The sequence below is a fragment of the Cygnus atratus genome, chromosome 1 (assembly GCF_013377495.2).
Source record: "Cygnus atratus isolate AKBS03 ecotype Queensland, Australia chromosome 1, CAtr_DNAZoo_HiC_assembly, whole genome shotgun sequence".
NCBI lineage: Eukaryota > Metazoa > Chordata > Aves > Anseriformes > Anatidae > Cygnus > Cygnus atratus.
In genome coordinates, this window is record NC_066362.1 from 189,999,998 (window position 1) to 190,018,398 (window position 18,401).

Below are 18,401 nucleotides of genomic sequence, written 5' to 3' on the forward strand. Positions count from 1 at the left end.
TATTTTCCTTGATGCATTCTTCTTCCTTCCATTATTATCCTGCATCCCTCGCATGCAAACGCTGGACATTTACACTCATTTCACACCACCAGGTCCCAGTGATACCTTCCAAACCCCACAATCTTCAGCACAGTGGAGCTGTGAGGACCAGGGCTGCAGACACTGCACTGTGGCCGGAGTCGGGTGGCTAGGGAGGGTCTGTGTGCTGAACAGTGGGTGCTGTTACGTGTCTGGCCCACGAGGGACATACCCCAGGAGCTCCAGTTGGCCCAGTGCACTCAATGCTCAGGGCAGGTCTTCTGATTTAAGCTCATCTGAAGGTATCAAAGCTTGCATGCTCTAAGGCTGCTCCAGAGTGCAATCTAGGTGCAGTGACAGTATTTCACAAACTGAAGCACAGGAGGTTCCGGCTCACTTCTGTACTGTGAGGTGACAGAGCACTGGGACAGGCTGCCCAGAGAGGTTGTGGAGTCTCCTTCTCTGGAGATATTCAAACCCCGCCTGGATGCCATCCTGCGCAACGTGCTCTAGGTGATCCTGCTCGACAGGAGGTTGGACTGGATGATCTCCAGAGGTCCCTTCCAACCTCGGCCACTTTGTGATTCTGTATTTAATCAAACTCCTACACCAAAGAGAAACACCAGCACGGGCGCTGGTGGCACACGTGGCTCCCCCTGCTCCCTACATCTACCCACCAAGCACCCCTCCAGCACACCCCTCATCCCCACTCCGCTCCCCAACACACCTCCAACACCCGAGCCAACTCTGTGCGGACCACCCCCCGCCTTTCCCCTCACTTTACAACCTGCCCTAACCGTACAGCGGCGGGGGGCAGCCTCGAACCCGCGTCCCCACGAACACCACCACCACCACCACCACCAGCAGCAGCAACAGCAACAGCAGCAGCAGCGGCGGCGGCTCCTCCCCGGCTCCCCCGCGGGGCCCGCCCCGGAGGCGGGCGCGCAGGGCCGGGCGGTGGGCGGCGGGCGGTGGGCGCTGCGTGCGGCGGGGCCGCTCCGTGCCCGGTGGTGGCGGTGGGGCTGCCCGCGGCCGTCGCGCTGCCTGCGGCGGCGGCTCCGCCGCTCGGGCCGGGCGCCGGGGCCGCGGGCGGGATTGGCTGTGCGGCCGCCTCGACCCACAATGCAGCGCATGGCGCGTCATTGAACGGAGACCATGATGGCGGCGGCGGCGGCAGCGGGGGGGGCCCCCGAGGTGATCGCCCAGCTGGAGAACGCGGCCAAAGTGCTGATGGTGAGGGCGGCGGGGCCCGCGCATTCCCCCCTTCCCTCCTCCTTTCCCCCTCTCCTTCCCCTCTTCTCCCCTCCTTCCCCTCTTCTCCCCTCCTACCCCCCGTCCCCTCGCCGCCCCCTCGCCCCGCAGCCTCCCCCCGCTTTTCTTTTCCAGAGTTTTCTCTTTGCTGGAGCAACGCGGAGCTCCCCCCCCAGCCCCCCAGGACGAGGATGGTGTCCGGGAGGTCTCCGCGCCCCCGTCCTGGCGGCTCCGCTCAGGGCTGGCCGGGGGGGAAAGCACGTGTAGTGAGGAGCTGGGGGCAAGCGGCCGCCCGCCGAGCATCGCCTGGGGTCCTCGTGAAAGTTTTTGGGCTCCTCTGAGTGGAGAGCAGCGTGCTGGGCGACGGGCTTAGCAGGGAGGACGTGCAGGTCTTCTAGAAATGCCTAGCTGACACGGCTCCCCGCGAAACTGGAGTGTATCGTACCAAAACGTGGGCCCGACGGAGAGGGAGTTGGCAGGTTGTGGGTACTGAAGGGGTTTGAAGTGAACCAAGCAAGAACTGGGGAGGTTTGTCCTGTATCGACAGCTGGACAACGTGCAGAGCCCGTGGGGTAAGTGTCTGGCTGGAGCAGGCAGAGCAAAGCTTCAGCCGTGGGTATCCTCATCGAAATACACCTGTGTTCTCCATCTGAAATCAGCCTGGAAAATGTTGAATATCTTTCCAGATGAGAAAGTAAGATACCAACAAGCACTAATCCTTTTAGGAAAAAAAAAACCACCACCAACAAAACTTTTCAAGGCATGCACACAGTGATACATTTTAAGCTTTGCTTTTGGTTCATGCGTTCCTTTGCAAAACTGAGCTGCACAGGTCTTTAGACAGCCTCATAATCTCTGTGTCTTGTTTTCTTTTAAATAATGCAGTTGCTGTAATTACCAGAAGTGCTTGGCTGTGTAGAGGAAATACGTAGCAAGTATTAGTATGACACAGAACTTGGCTGTGGAAGGAAGCCCCGCGTTAGGTAGGTTTTGGTATCAAGCACGTGGAGTTGCATCTCCAGCATTGTGCATCCGTGCTGGGAAACTTAACGCTGCTTGTGGTGGCAGTTTCCCTAGCCTTGCTACTACAGAGAGGAAGATGCCTATTAATATGGAGATAAAGTAATCGGAAATGTCAGTGCAGTGAAAAGATGCCAGCCTTTTATGGCAGCGTTGATGCTTCTGTTGAAGAATAGGTCCTAAACTTGCTGGTTAAACTCTGTCTCGAGTCTGCAAACACTGTGGCTGTTAGGATCTTTGCTGATATTTCTACCTTCCTCTCTCCCTCCAGCCTCTATCAGTATGAAAAAGGACTTGTTGCAGGCACGAGCTGCTGCTTGTTTGTTTGTTGTTGTTTCTTTTTTTCCTTCAGAGCTGCTCTTGGAAGTCCTGTAGACATCCCTGAACTGGCAAGAGTTAGATCCCTGTTCCTGAGGAACAGAGAGGTTTCTGGAAGCTGTCTGTGAGGCTAAGGAACCCGATCAGGCTTTAAGGCAGGGTGGCTATGAGGGCTGTGGGAACTGCTTACGGTTTCTGCCCTGTGCCTCATGTCCCAAGAACCGCCAGGTTTTTGGGGTGACAGCGGAGAGGAGTTCAGCTAGCCTGGCGTGTGTCAGTATGAAGGTAGATATGGGACCCCCAGCCCTGAAAGGGTCAAACACCCTGCGCCTGTTCCTTCAACTCTGGACAAATGAGAGCAAAATCCTGTTGCAGGATCGCACCTGGGCAGTGATAATCTTCATTTAAATTTCCTATAACGTTTGGTAAAATCTTGTAAAAGGTCTGTTTGGAGCTGGGGGCAATGAGTAATTGTGTGTGACAGCTGGGAGGCACGAACTGATCAAACGAACTGATAGGATTAATTATTTATGTAAAAATCCGAGGACCTGGGGGAGGAGGGTGGTGAACCTGGTGCTGGTAATGGAGGTCAGCAGAGGCTGGCGCGTTGAAGTGGAGCCATACCTGAAAAATGAGCTGTGAATGGTCTGACAGATGGCAGCAGGGAGTGGTGGGGAGATTCAGGGAAGCGAGATGGTTTGCTCTCCTCACCTGAGGCAGATGACACTGGCAGTCCATGCAAAATTCAGTTGGGAAGGAGGCATCAAAGGTGGTGCAAAGTATCTGAGGATGGAGCAGGGAGCGGTGGCAGTTCACGTGGTGTTTGTCTTATTTTCAAGCTGAAATACAGAACCGTAGGGGAGGAGAATTGACTAGAGGAATTCAGACATGCTAATAATAATAAAAAAAAAAGAATGTTTAATTAACTTTCCTATAGGGTAAGTATGGATCACCTTGAGCTCTCTAAATCTTTGATAAGTATTTTCATAATTCTTTTTTTTATTGCTCTGGGTTAGTTGAGTTTTCCTTTGGAAAACTACTTCTTATGTGTCAGATATGAGAGAAATTTATTCTGAGCTCACAAATTGCTGATCTTTATGGGCTTTACAAATCGTGGCATGCAGTGTGTGAAAAATGGAGAGATTTCAATCTGTTCTCTCACCAGGTTTCTCTTACAGCTGTGTAAAAATGCTTGTCCTTTATTGCAATAATGCTTTTCAAGGGGCTCTAGGCAGCCCGTGTTCAAAAGGTACGGTTTGGAAAATGATTGAAATTCGGTATAAGTTAAAGAGTAGTTAGATGAAGTTGAAGTTGTCATTGGCTGTCAAACATGACTTTGAATGCTGATCCTTTGGCAGTTTTCTTTGGTGTGTCTGAGAGTATTTGCCATACTAAAAAGTACACACTTTTTTTTTTTACTTGATTCCTTTCCAACCTGTGTGTTTAATGTAAGCTTCCCACAATGCCTTGTAGCTTAAACCCAAAATGCCGTGCTGTAGTTCAGTGCCACGGGCTGCTCTGTACCTTTGACCTGTGTGACTCTGGCTTGGTGAAGACTGTGCACACCAGAATCCGTGTGAAATGAAGTGAGTACAGTGCTGCTCCATTTCCAAACAATGTGGCATCCCTGAACTGTAACATATGTTTCCTTTCTCTTATGTTGTGTTTAGCTCAGGTGGTAATTAATGCTAAATATAATTAATGTCAGTTGAGCACTGCTTTAATTGCTCTCTTTGTGGATTAGGAGGACAGGCTGCATTAAGGAAAGAAATGTAAGCTTCATCCCATAGGTGAGAGCGTGAAGTTGGAAGTGTGCATAAGAATTTTATTGTTGGCAGTTTATTAAAGCAGATTGATGCTTTTTTAGCATATGGTGTTCTGTGTCACCTAAATCTACATTCACAGGTTACAGCTTGTTCCCTGGCCCCCTCCAAAACGGGATGCTCTGTTCCTACCTGCAGCTTCACTTTCTCCCTTGTGACCTGTGCTGAACATATTAATATTGCAAAGAGGACATAAGAATTAAACAAGGGAATGGATTTCTGTCAGGTTAGCAAGATGAATTGATGATCTGTGCAGCCATTTAAGTCGCAAAGCTAGCGCAAGGAGGGGGCTGAAATTAGATTGCTGGACATGTGCAGGGCCAGTGTGCCTCATTAGCACTGATGAGCCGTCAGATTGGCACAATTGTATCACACACCTTCAGTGTAAAATTTATTTGCCAAGTCAGACCATCTGGGTATTAGAAATGCAAGGCACACGATGAAAAGATAAGATGTTACAAGTTTCAGAAAGGGAAATTCCGGCTGGGTAGGAGGAGAAAACTTTCCTAGTAAGTATGGCTGGTGGAGGCAGTGGAACAGGCTGCCTGGAGAGGCTGTGGAATCTCCCATCTTTGGAGAAATCTAAAACTTGACTGAATGAGACCATGAGCGACCTGATCTAACTTTGAATCAAGTTCTCTTTTTGGCAGCAGTTTGAGCTGAGTGGCATTCAGAGGTTCCTGTCATCCTAAGCTATTCTGTGCGGTATGTTCTGGGTTGCATTAATGGGCAGGTTCAAGAATGTCTGAGTGAAGGCTTTTACAAAATAATTCCCTTATTTACAAGTTTTTAAATGTTCTGTTCTCACCATGGTCTGTTTTGGGAGTGATGGTGGAGGGGAATTTCTTTCTTCTTGGGGTATTTCTTAGTTTGTGATATGTCTTGCCCATCTGAGGTTAAAGTTGGGTAGTCTAACTGTGGTGAAATGAACTTGTTTTTCAGATGTTTCAATAAGCTTGTAGAGTAACAGCATAAGGGAGCACATTAGTATTCTTAAAACCTAAGAACAAATTGTTTGTATCATCTACCCTGACAATTTGTATGGGATTTTCTTCGGACCTGTCTTCCTTGGAGTTTGGACCATGGCAATCCTCCATTTTCTAAGTTCAGTTTCTGGTTGCAGCCTGTCTTCTTTGTGGGGCAGTTCTTCAGGTCGTGATGCTTGAATAATGGTAAGGATGAAAGGAAGAGATGTACTAGCTCTGATTTTCTTATGGCAGGTTACCTGTTGGAAGAAATCCAGGCAAATGAATCACTTCAATGCTGAGACTTGTTGAAGTCTTCCAGGTCATCACCTAACAAAACAAGCTGGACGTGTGCCATAATATTGTGGCTGGATTAGACTAAACATCTGCCTAGCTCAGTTCTGTTTCCAGCAGTGTTTTCTAGCTGCTGGCTTAGAAGAAGGGCCTCAAAAAATAGAGATAATCTTTTCACTGGTATATGCTTTACCATATTTGAGTTAGTATTTTGAAGAGCTCCAGGTAGCGTTGTTGCTTAATGATTATTGATGAAATTTTCTTCCCCTCGTATCTAGTTGTTTCTGGAATAAATGTATATGTTTGATTTTTTTTTTAGTTTTTTATATTATATTTGTTTAGTAATAACGAGTTTAACAGGAGTTTTTTTGAGGGAAAGAACAAAAGAAAACATTGTTACTTGAGAGAAGCCTGCTGTTTGATCGTTTCATTCATTATTGAATTATGAGAAATAGCAAGTCATCGTGCTGGGTTTTCTTCTACTGTACACTTTGATTTTTATAGCTGTCTGTCATACCGCACCCTCTTGTCATCTTTTATAACTGGTCAGCTTTTCAAATAGGAGATGTCCCATACAGCTGATCATCCCTGTATTCCTCTGCAGAGTTTTTGAGATGGACCAACCAGAACTGCATTCTTTTGTGATGTGGGAACATGAGGAGTTTAGATGGCTGTAAATTTTTGGTATGCTTCTGTATTCCTTTCCTAGCAGTACTTAACGTTATGCTTTTCTTTATTACTTCAGAGCATCAAGGTGATGTTCTCAGAGGACTATGCTCAAGCAGTCCAGATCTTTGTCTGGAGTGGTACTCAGTAATGCAAGAGTCCCTCATTGTGTATGTATAGTTGTGCCACCTTTTGCTTAAGAACTGGTATGGTTGGTGTGTTTTACAGGCACGCAGTTCAGGTTACAGTTTGGGAATAAGTACACGCAGTGCATGGCGTGCTAATGGAACTTTCACCTGGGAGCAAGCGTGCATGGCGTGTACCCAAAGCAGACGGTGCCGAGGGTGAGGAGGTGACAACAGGAATGTGAAGATCGCTGCAGCTTCTGATATCTTTAAAAAGCAAACGTAGCATCTAGCAAAACGGGACTCTTCAGACGTAGGGCTTGTTTTTTTCTGATTGTTTCACAGAGGGAACATTCATCACTTCAACTAGCGTTGTTTCTCACTCGTTGCATGTGTCAGTGTTGCCTTAGCATGTTTCTATACTTTATTCTGAGTTGTTAATGAAAATACCGTGTGTCTGCTTCTAGAATTGTCCGTCGCTGAGGTTCATTAGTTGATAACTCCATCTGGATAATTCTTCTTCCGGCACTACCTACTGTTTTCTTCCCTTTAACCTGCTTCCTAAGAGCCTTACTGTTGGTACGATAATCTGTGTTCATTAGTTAATTAATGGCTTTCCATATGGAGGGGTGGAAGAAGTTCTCCTGGTTATTAAGTTGAGCTGGTGCTGTCACAAGCGGCCAAGTGATACATTCCTTTCTGTGAATTTCTGGCATTGTTTTGATACTAAAAAGTCTGTCTGGATTAGGTATACCTAGGAGTGTTTCTTCCACTTCTGTGTCCTGGCTTGGTGTAAGGTTGGGATTTGGGATTAAGATGGTCATGTCTTCCATTTTACCAAGGGCAAATGTATTCCTTGTGTGTAACTCCTTTCCTGCTTTCCAGGCTTCCTTGGTTTCCCCAGAACAAAAGGAAGTGGAACAGATAACCTGTGCTGGGGCAGTGACCGTGGTATAGGGAAAGCAGTAAAATTTGGAGCAATTCTGGTGCCTAGTGGGGTGTGTGTGTGACATAAAAACACACGTGCTGGGAGATGTTTGGAAGGGAGGCTGTCACATCTGAGCAGGAGACATTGACACAGTCAACCTTCAGGTCTTTTTCCATTCCTTTGAAGTCTGTCTAAACCACCCTGGTGAGCGTGGAGTAGTTGTTGGAATAGTGAGTGTAAGAAATGGGGGAAGGCTGGCAGGAGGATACATTTAAAATAGCCTTCTTTCCCGTCTCCACCTCCCAAAAAGGAACCCCCCAAATCTTCCTGTCTCTGAGGCTTAGCGGTGAGTGGTGGTTGTTCAGTGCTGCCCTAGGCTCTGCCCAGACACTGAGCTGTAGTACACCAGTCCGGGTGGCTGGGTTGGGAAGTGGATGCAGGGAGAAAAAAAAAATTAACTGAAATTATTTTCGCTGTGTTGCATTTTGAACAATTGTACTACCTTGACTGAGATGAAAAAGGATGTCTGTGCTCCCAAAAGAAACTTTGGTCAAATTGTGCTGTTAATCCACTTAGGAAATAGCAGATATACTTCTCTTTTACCTTCAGATCAGGACTGATTTCATTTTATTCTTTTTTTTAATGGAAAATACATTTAAAGTTATTTGGCTTAATATAGGAGCTATGAATGAAAATTTATTGTTCATGTTACTCTATAACAGAGAAGCTTTTTAGTGGTGCCTACTGGCTTCAACATTTACAGAACTGTGAAAGTGAACGTGCAGAAAGGCTAGGGATGTAGCCTGGTTTGTGTTGAAGCTATGACATTCAGTATTTGCCCTCCTGCAGTCCAGCTGTTTCGTGCAGCTGTGCAAAATGGTAGAGACACAACCTGTGGTGTTGAAAATACACCTTATCACAAGGTCTTTTGTAATTTATTTGCGACTGTGGAATCAATGAAGTGCATTACGGTGTTTTGCCATGGAATTTGTCAGTTCTTGACAGGGGTCCCTGGGATTTCAAAGGGCTTGGCTAAGGCGAAGAACATCTGCAGTCCTGGGCTTGTAAGTGTGATGTAGGTGTTGGCTGTGTTTTCAGAGAAGCCTAAACCAGTCTAACAGCAAATGGCTGAGGAAAACCATTACTCGTCTTTTTGCTGGCTTGGTTATCTGCTACTTCAGTGAGTTGGACTGGCTTACAGAAGGACCTGCCAGTTGCCAAAGCTAGCACGAGATAATGTTAATAATGTGTGACTAGGGGTGGAGAGGAGGTAACATGGCTGGAAAGAGAGGAAGAAGGTCTCCAGCGCTGCATTCCCTCTCCTGGCACTGCAGCCTGGAAGCTCTGCAAAGACGGCACCTCTTCACTCCTGGTAATGTAGACCAGGATCCTGTCTGCACAATCCATCTAATGAAGGGAAAGGATAATACTGGCATCCTCCATAGATGGGTTTTCGTATCTGTTAATGGGAAGAGATACAGAAAAAGTGCATGGTATTTGTATTTCATGTACTTCACTGAAGTATTTTCTTTCTATGATAAGTGGGTTGTTAATGTTTGGGCTGTTGATGTTTTGGGGGCTTGTTGTAGTATGGCGTTAGGGCTATATTGGCATGGGTGGTATATTCCTTTTCAGAAATGGGTAGCTGGGTAGCTTTTAAAACAACAAGGGGTGGTTGAGGCACATTCACTATTTTTTTTCGGGCTGCTTTGGAAGGAGCTTGAACTTGGCTATTTCACATCCCGAGTAAATAAGCCATCTGCTGGGATTTTCCAGGTAAAGGAGGGCAGAGGCAACTTGCGGAATTCACAAAGCAGCTTGCAGCATTGGTAATGCAGAGTCTGAAGATCCAGCGGTTAGGGGTACTTCTGAGGCTGGTGCACAGAGATCAGTGGTTCGAGCAGATGACAACCAACACAAAAAATACTGTTATACCATGCTTCTGTAAGAATAATATTCCAACTATTGTTGATTGTGGCATTAATGATTATATACAAACAATATCAAAGCTAGCACAACAGTGGTAACAGTTGTACAGGCACAAACCACATCGGCTCTGCCACGCATTCGTTGACCTGTTACTGCAGAAATGCCACTTTTCTGTCATGTGGCAACACAAAAAAAGTTGCACTGCCACACAGCCAGGCTGGGGACAGGGGGAAGCTGCCCGTGTTGGTGATGTGGGGACAAATGTCATCAGCTGGGGGTCCTCTCTGGACGGTTCTTGTGTCAGATGCTGGCTTGATATTAGATGCCTTAAAGCTGCGTTTGTGTGTTTAAGCAGTGGCTGAAAAGCCTTACATTTTAAAATTGACGCTGATTTTTATGTACACAGAGCTTTTGACACTTTCTGCACTGATCATACATTCCCCCCCCCTCCCCTTTAAGGTCTTAACTATTCTTTATCATCTCTTCAGCCACTGACATATACTATTTGCTTTGCTAATAATGTTGGCTTTTAGTTGCTGTTATTTGACTACTGCTCTGTCAACCGCACTTTTTTGGTAGCTTCCGAGATGGCTAAAGTCTTGTATTGTCATAGAAAAAATGTATTAAGAAGTTAGGAAAACATGCACGTGCCTCTTTTTCTGATGAAGAAAACATCAATAGTGCTTTCCTTACCTCTCAACAACAACAAAGCCCAACCCCCCCAAAAAAAACATGCTTCTTCCTGAGGATTTAGGGAGGTTTAGCTGCAAAGCTGTTACTTTGTGAGGTTGTCTTAAGTGCTATTAAGACCAGATGTTGGGTAGCTTCAGGATAATGAATTGTTTAGTGGGGAATATATAAATATTACATTCTAATAATAAAGAGAAATGATAATATTGTTTCTGGAGCTAGTCTCATGTTTGTATTACAATAATATTCTCCTTAAGAGCAATAAGGATAAAATATGTAATGACGACTACATTTTCTTCACAATCATTTTTCAGTAAATATGTGGAGTCCTGTGACTGTTCAAAGCTAGAAATTTAGCTGAATTACCCAGGCTTCTTAGAATGAACTCAGGCACTTAACTTTAAGGGAATCTTAAAAGTTGCCTCTTCTGAACAAAACAAAATCTCAGAATCTGTGCGTGTGAAAGAAAAAAGTATATTCTTCATAAAAGAAGTGTTTTTTTAGAAAATCTCAAGATATGTACTGTGTGACTGCCTGTCGGTATGTTTGGTGGAGCTTGAATACAGAGATGTAACGACATTGGTAACACATGGTTCAAGCTGTATCTGTAAGAGCAGAAAAAATTAGTTTAAAAAAATAAATGCGATCCCATCTTCTAAATTATGTATAGTAATAGATATTTTTCTTGCTATTTCTGAGTAGTGGAAGAAATGTTAAGGAGCTTTTTTTTTTTTTTAAAAAGTGTCTAGGGAAAGCCCAGATTTTTTCCTGCTTTGGAGTGACAGAAATTGATTGCTTTACAAAATCCTCTGTAGTTTCGCCATTTCTCTGTGCATTCTTACCCTCCGGGCTGGCTCCGGTGATGAGCTTCCTCCTTGGGCCTATGTTCTGCTGCCTTTTTTTTTTTTTTTTTTTTTGCGCTAAACCCTGATTTCATGTTTCTGTAGTTACATTTCTGATTCAGGTATTGTGTATTTTACCTGTGTCTGTTTGTAAGCTTCCGTTAATAGCAGTTTAAAAGCTTTTAGTAAAGCCAAGTAAAAACACGTGGTATTTCAGGCCGTGCCATTTGGAAAATACACTAAGCCAGAGGAGTTTTCCTTGTCAAATTTGGAGGTACTTTGAAAACTCAAAATTTTTCGTCTCACTTTTAATTAACTCCTTCAAAATAACTGTGCCGGAATGAAATGGTTTTGAAATTTTAGCAAGGTTGCTGGAGGAGGAAGTGCTAAAACCTGAGGTTTGGAGCTGGGCAGCTGGCGGACGCGTGGGCCTGCCTTTCCTCATTAGTGGTGGGAGGAAACGCTTCTGATGAGAGGCAAAGCCTCAACTTTAAGACGCAAAAAATGCGTCATTGTCTCGGTTTCTTTCACAGAATGACGACTTCCCAACCGGGTGTGGGCAGTGGTGTGTTTTAGCACTGTGGGTGCCCCAGCCCGGGCCTGCTGCGCCTCCTGCCATGAGGCCTCCAGCCTGCGCCTCGCCGCCCTTGCCCAGAGCAGTGGCCTCGTGGCCGGACAGGTCTGTCAGTGTTTGACCTGGCTTCAGCAGGGTTTACTGCAGCACCAATACCTGCGTGCTGTCCTCTCTGATTGCTTTTCAACCTGTTCTTTTCTTTGTTTTTCCATTTGGAGAAACTATAGTCAGAAATTAGCATGAGGTAGATAGAATTGAGTATTGTGTTTGTCCTTTAGTTTTAATGCATGAGCCGTGAAGGCACCGTGAGTGGCTTTTGCAGATGATGCTGCAGAGATATGACTGCTATTCTGGTCCCTATCAAGTTTTTGTGAACTTGTCTTCTTAGCCCTAGGGCAGTGGCTCTTACCTCCGTGATGCCCTGCTCCATCTGCGGCTGCTTACTGTAGAAGGCTACGTGAGTAAAAATAATGCTACCCTTGCAAAATGGGTGGTTATAGCTGTAGTTTCAGCAAATATGATTGGAAATTGGGCAACGGAAAAAAGTTGATACCACAAAACACTTTTTCACATAGGGATAATAAGATTAAATAGTTTCTCTTGCGGTAGGAGGGCAGGTGCTTGATATTATTTGATGTACAGTGAGCCTAATAAAAAGGCTGTACATCATCTACATCTCAACTTTTGGGCTTTGGGGAATGAATAGGGCCGTTGCCAGCACTATTATGATGTGGTGTATAGTAGAGGAGGGGTCACAACAGTGGTTCTTGACTTAAAACTTTGTTTTGAAATACACTGTTACAGTCCTGACTCTGGTAGTAAGCCATACCTATGCTGTCTCAGAGGTACAGTAGTGGGCAATTAAGAGGTGAGCTACTTGAATCTTATCATCAAGGTGCAGCTATGATTTTAGGGGCTGTGGATGTGTCAGCTTCCTATCCTGGTTGTCAGCTAATCTAATCCTGCTGGAGAATGACCTGCCATGACCTGCCATGGGGATAGGGGATGGTGAGATTCTTCTCCTTCCCACCCTCTAGGATAATGGACTCAAGGCCTTAAGTTGGGACCCATTTATCTTCATGCCTCCCTGCAGGAGAAACAGAGAAGTACCTGTAGTTAGTAGGAGCTGAGGGAAAAGCTGGGTCCATTGCCACCAACCCTTCTCTTCCCCATGCTGCCAGATGCAGAGGCTAAGTTCTCTCCAGCTCCAGGGGACAGGGTTCCTGTCCTACTGCAGTAGGACGTTTCATTCCTGATGTAGTCAAAGCTAACTGATTCTCCCTGTTAACATGAAATGGTTTAAAGCAATTTGGAACAATGATGTTTTCCTTAACTATTTGGTGTAGTTATGTTTTTATCTTTGTCCTTTTTGAGTTGTACTTACTCTGTGCTGGCAGAACTTTCTCAGGTCTGCAGGGATTGACATCTTGTTGCTTTGAAGAGTCTTGCTGACTTCAGGAACTCTGTGTGGATTTATCCATCAGCATCCACCAGACATTTTAGAGATTACTTTGCTAAACAGAACTGCCTGCCAGACCTTGCTTGTGCTTTGAAACTTTAGAACAGTGAATGTGGAGATTAGGAAATAAGGCTTTATTTAAGAATGAGCTGTGACCTTGTGTCAGCATTCATCCTTTGGCTGCTCGAGCCAGACTACCATAAGTTAGGTGTATATTGTAGGACATTTCTCAGCTTTATCTGTTGTCAGTGTGCTTAAACCAATGTTGTAACTGCAGTTATGGAGGAAACAGTAACATACGTGTGAAGCGCACAATTTTTTGAAGCTTTTTTTCTTCACAGTTTTGTCATGCTGTATCCAGGCTTTCATTGATTAAATTTAGTGAAGTTAAGACTTCTCTAAAGTTAAGAAGAAAAGTCTGTTAAAGTTTACACTGAATTTTCTTGGAATGAAATTCAAACATTTTCTTGTCCTAGGGATTATAAAGAAAGCATTTAGTTTTAAAAAGAAAACTAGATCTTGATTGAAGTGTAAGATCTGTTCTAACTCTGTGAGTGCTGCTATTGTGATAACTTTATATGGGGCCATGTGAGTTTGGTCCGACACTGACAAGTTTCAAATAATAACTCTTGGGATGTACAGAACTTTCCCATGCAGAATTTGATCATTCTTTGAAATTCTGTGGGAGCAATCCTCCACAGGGTAGATGGAGTCTGAGCTGATCCTGTTCACCTAACCTACTTAGAGTAGGTTGATGTGAGCTAACATACTGTTAGTTTAGTTGAATTTGTGAATTTTCTTGTTGAGTAGTGTGCATGATAGCCAGGAAGGAGAAAGTGCCCAATAATACCGTGAGGAGGCTGACAGCAGCCAGCGATGATAGCGGATGAACAATGCATATGGATATTTAGACCAGCTGCAGGTATCCATTTGTCAGCATCCTATCACATCTGCTTGAGGGTTATACCTTCATCAGCTTTAATTCTTTCCTCTTGGTTCTCCATGGTCCTGCCTCTTCTAACAAAGACACTGCTCTACCTTCCTCCCTTCAGCCTTCCAAGTCCTACCCACTCGTCTTCGAGCAGCAGGTCTTGGGTACCTGTTTTGATGCTGAAAGCAGGCATGGACAGTGGAAGCTGTGTCCTTGTGAGGACAGTTGCCTCTGCAGACTGGTTACTACAAATCACATACGTGTAGTGTGTTGAGCAGGTAAATGAATGCTAATTTCAGTGGAGAGCATGTAATAACATACATTTGAGGGTCAAATTGTTACTGGAGGAGTAATATCTCTAGGTTTTCATTGCTTATCTTGGAGAGGAAGTTTCATCTCAGCAGACATTTTGATACTGATGGCACTGATTTACTTTGGCTCTCCCTTCAATTAATGGGTATAGTGTGTTATATAAGACTATTTCAAACTGAGAATAGATCTTATCACAAACCACAATTTGTCTTCTGGTTTGCTTGCAAAAGATTGTATGAAGTACTTAAGCTCCAAAATACAAAACAAAATGATAGGAAGAAAAAATAATCCTATTGTTAAGTTTGCATGAAAGCAAGATGTGAGTGAGCAGATGTGTAGGAGGTAATTCCTTGAGCAGTCACGCATTTGTTCCAAATATAAACTGAGAAATACTGGGCACTCTGGGGTTTAAATAATTCATCGGATAATGAGTTTGGGGAAATAATTTTTTTAATCAAACTAAGTTTTTATTCAGAAAGTTTTAAATCTCGCTATGTTGTCTTTATTGCAGGTCTGGTCAGAAGCCATCTATTGCATCTTTCTTACCAATCATCAAAAATAATCTTAGGTATCTTTTAATTTGGAAAATTAATTTGTGCTGAAATTTCAATGATTACCCCAGGAAGCAAGTTCAAAAGAAGGAATTGGAACATAGTTTAAGTTGTTTATTATGCTAGCTAGGTTTTCTGTGGTAACTTAGCTATTACTCAGGGCTCTCACTTTCATGTAATGCCAGATCTGAAGTGGGCAGCAAAAGAAGCTATCAATGCTGGTTGTCTAAACTGCCTTCTGGCCTGGTGCCTGAGGAAAGAACGTCTCATCCACTTGGGAATCAGTTGCTGAATGCTGAAGAGCATCCTTGCATAGCCTGAGTCATTGTCTGGTGGGGTCTGTTTCACGAGTGGATGTGATATTCCTGTGCGGTTAGGTGTCAGCGTCCCCTAGAGACACAGGGTGGAAGGCTGTGAAGAAGAGTGCTGCCACCCATCCAGCTGTCTGGGTCTGGCTCCTGTATTTGAGCTCTCTGATTCCATGTTTTCCTAAGGCAAATGATGGTTATTGAATATGCTGTGATATTTTTTTTTTTTCTTACAGCCTATGTAAAACACTAGAAAAGGGTTACTAGCAAAACAGGAATGGAATTTTGTGGCTTGACTCCACAGAAGGTAGTGTAATGCAGTCTTGGGACATGTTGCTGTCCCATGGCATGGCATGTTGCTGGTTAAACTTGGAATCTCCTTATTCTGGGAATTCCATTCTTCTGTATAATTTACTTGCTTATATAGAAGGATTGCACTGATAAGTAATTCTCTAAGGGTTTTTGTCTGTTTGTTTTAAGACATGGAAGTCTTTCTTTTGGGAGGTTTTGAACATTTTAGAAGTGCACTGTAAAACTTCATGACTTAGATCTGGCTCCACTATAATGATCGTTTACATGGGTAGAATAATATATTTAGCTTTTCTTAATACAGTAAGTGCACTAGTTAAAAATACTACTTGCCCTTGTGTTTGATTTTTCTCTTTCTCCTATTTTTGCCCGTACTCGCAACTACGTTATCACTATCACATGGTGTTCCCCTGCACATGCTTCTCGGGTTTACTCATGATCTTTTTACTTTGCATATGCCTCACTGTTGCTTGGCTTTCTTGCCTGCCTGATGTGTTGGCGAGCCATCTGGGCTCCCTTCCCTCCCTGCTTCTCGAAGCACGTCTTGCCTAGTGGTGGCTGTCAGCGAGGTCCAGACCCAGTGGTGACACTGCTGTCTGTGGTGCCTTTTGCTTGTCCTTGTGTATCGGCACAGATTCCGTTTTTTTGTCTTTTTGAGGCTTCCAGACTCCCTGTAGCAGAGTTTAGACACCATTTTGAGGAACAGCTAACATGTTTAATTGGTTTTTCATCAGCTGATAGTGGCCCACAGACTGCAGTTAGGGAACAGTTTCATTTTCCCTCTTGACAACAGAGAAGGCAAGATTCTCCTACGTATCTAGGGAAGCTCACTTTGGGAAGTTTGGGGTTCATTTTATGAAGTCACGCTTTCAGTAGAAATCTCAAGGTTTTTTTTATTTCTGCCCTTGTTGAGTTTGTAATGTACTTTACTTGCAGACATAAACATTGCCTTTGGCAAGACAGATTCTTCTTGGCTTTAATAGTAGCAGGTACAAGCAATTTGATCTGTTCTAAATCCAAGAAAATTCTCTCAGTAGGCATATTTGCCTTTTCATAATGCTACTAGTGTTTAGGCTGTGCTGTTCACAGGAGACACTTCTTGTAGGTGGGAATGCTGTGGGTGTCAGCTTAAAACACTCCAGTGCACTTTTTCTGTGTTCTCTTAAAAAGCAGCAAAGTCTGGAGGAGTACATGATTGTTCTTTAAGTCATGCTAATTTGCCGATTTCCCTCTGGGTAATTGCAGAAGGATGCTCAATTTGGCTGTATTCTGTGCTGTCGTGCCACAGCAGAAGTCTGTGAAAAAGCAGAATTTGTCTCTAGCAAACTTTTCTGTCTGCAAGGAATAAATGTTGTTCATCTGATTCTTAATTATGTTTATACGAGATCGTGGGTGGTGGGTTTTTTTTGCTTTTTAGTAAGAGTATAATGCAGAGATAAGTGTAAACTGGTTAACTCAATAATACTTGAATGAAAAGCTCTTCAGTTACTGATTTTTAATGATAACGTTGTCACTTGAATGTTAGACATTTTTAATTGTAAGATACTGTCCCTGTCCAGAAGTAATAGACTCTGACACCTAAAACCTTCAAGAAAACAATGTCACTTATAATCATGAATGTGATATTTTGTATAGTAGATGTTCAAAATGAAACTGCCTGCCTACAATAGGTGGGCTGGGAGATTTGATACTTTCTTTTTAAAGCAAAGACTGTTCTCAAAAGTAAGTGGAAGGGGCTGAAAAAGCAGTGACAACTTCAAATGGCTTACAAAGATTGCATCTGATATTTGTAACCCGTTCACTATCATTCTCATGTCTTCATCGCATTGATTGCTTGGCACTTTCCATCAATGACAACTTCAGTTATATTTTTTAAAAGGTATGTTATTGAGGTAGGAAACGCTTGTACTGAGCATGTGGATCTGAATACATATGTGTAACTTTACATCCTCTATCTGCATCTAACTATTACTTCTATTTAAAACAAAACAAAAACCCCAAACATTTATTTTTACCCCCTTTTTTCCCACATGTACCTTCACCAGGTGTTTCCTAGTCATGTTTGTTTTCCAAATGACGCTTGATCTAACCGTTTCACATAGCTTCTACTGTCCCATTTTGAGTGTACTGTGAATTAATACTTTAATATTTGTTTGCATTAATTGCTTTCTGCCTAGGTAGCGTATGCTAAATTTGTAGCCCTTTTATTCCTTTCCAGTTGTGCTGCCATTTTTCACGGCATCGGTGAATAATATATCATTTAAATTTATGGTGTACCATCAAAGGAGGAGCAGGAAAAAAAATATAATTAAAGTTATGTAACACAGATTTCTAAGGAAGAAACAAAGACAGGGATTATTTGGTGATGAAAAAGTAAGTGGCAATATACAAAATTATGGAATTATGTGGTGCTGCTGTGTCAGGTGCTCTTCTTTATACTCACATAGTACAAGATGAAGGGATGAAGGAATGGGAAATCTTGCTAAAAACCTACCGGTGCTGTCTGTATTCTTGAGGATCCAAGTGCCCTTTGGAACAATTCAGTATGATTAATTTGTTGTGTTCCTGGCTCCTGCGTTTTTCACATCAGCAGATTGCTAATGCTAAGGTTGCCAGAAGTAGAGCTTTGTTACGAGCAGTGCTGGGGCTCCCCTTATTTTGTTGGTAGGGAGAGAGGTGCTGAAGCTCTGTCCACAGTGGGGTTTCTCATAATGTGCTCACACAGGTAAGAAAGCGTGAGAGAGGAGATTTAAGGGGGTGTGCTGAACTGGAGCTCATTGAGATGGAACCTCTGTTTCTGACAGAAACCTGAATCCAACTTCATTTTTTGTCCAGTTCCACACTGGAATGAAAAGGCAATTGCACGGAAGTTGTGTTTAGCTCCTTGTGAAGCATCTGCTCTAATAGAGCACAGCGTTTTGATGGAGGAGTTGGTTAGGATTCAGGAAATCACAGAAAGAAAAACCTGACTTGGGATTAGCTTCACAGCGGCAGTTCCTGACCTTCCAAAGCATTTCTCCTTGCATGTAAAATGGGATAGGGTATTTCCTGAAAAGCGTGATGATTTTATTGATTTTTACGTACAGAA

The 18,401-nt window shown here is 43.7% G+C and overlaps 1 protein-coding gene across 1 annotated transcript in view; it reads left to right on the forward strand.

Annotated features, from left to right (window-relative positions):
• The first annotated feature begins 1,102 nt into the window (after positions 1-1,102).
• XPO4 (exportin 4) overlaps positions 1,103-18,401 on the forward strand; it is an 82,272-nt gene continuing 64,973 nt past the window's right edge. The window contains exon 1 of the mRNA XM_035542719.2: positions 1,103-1,251. Within this exon, the coding sequence (XP_035398612.1) occupies positions 1,174-1,251 (78 nt within the window). The 5' untranslated portion in view covers positions 1,103-1,173. The remainder of the gene's footprint in view (positions 1,252-18,401) is intronic.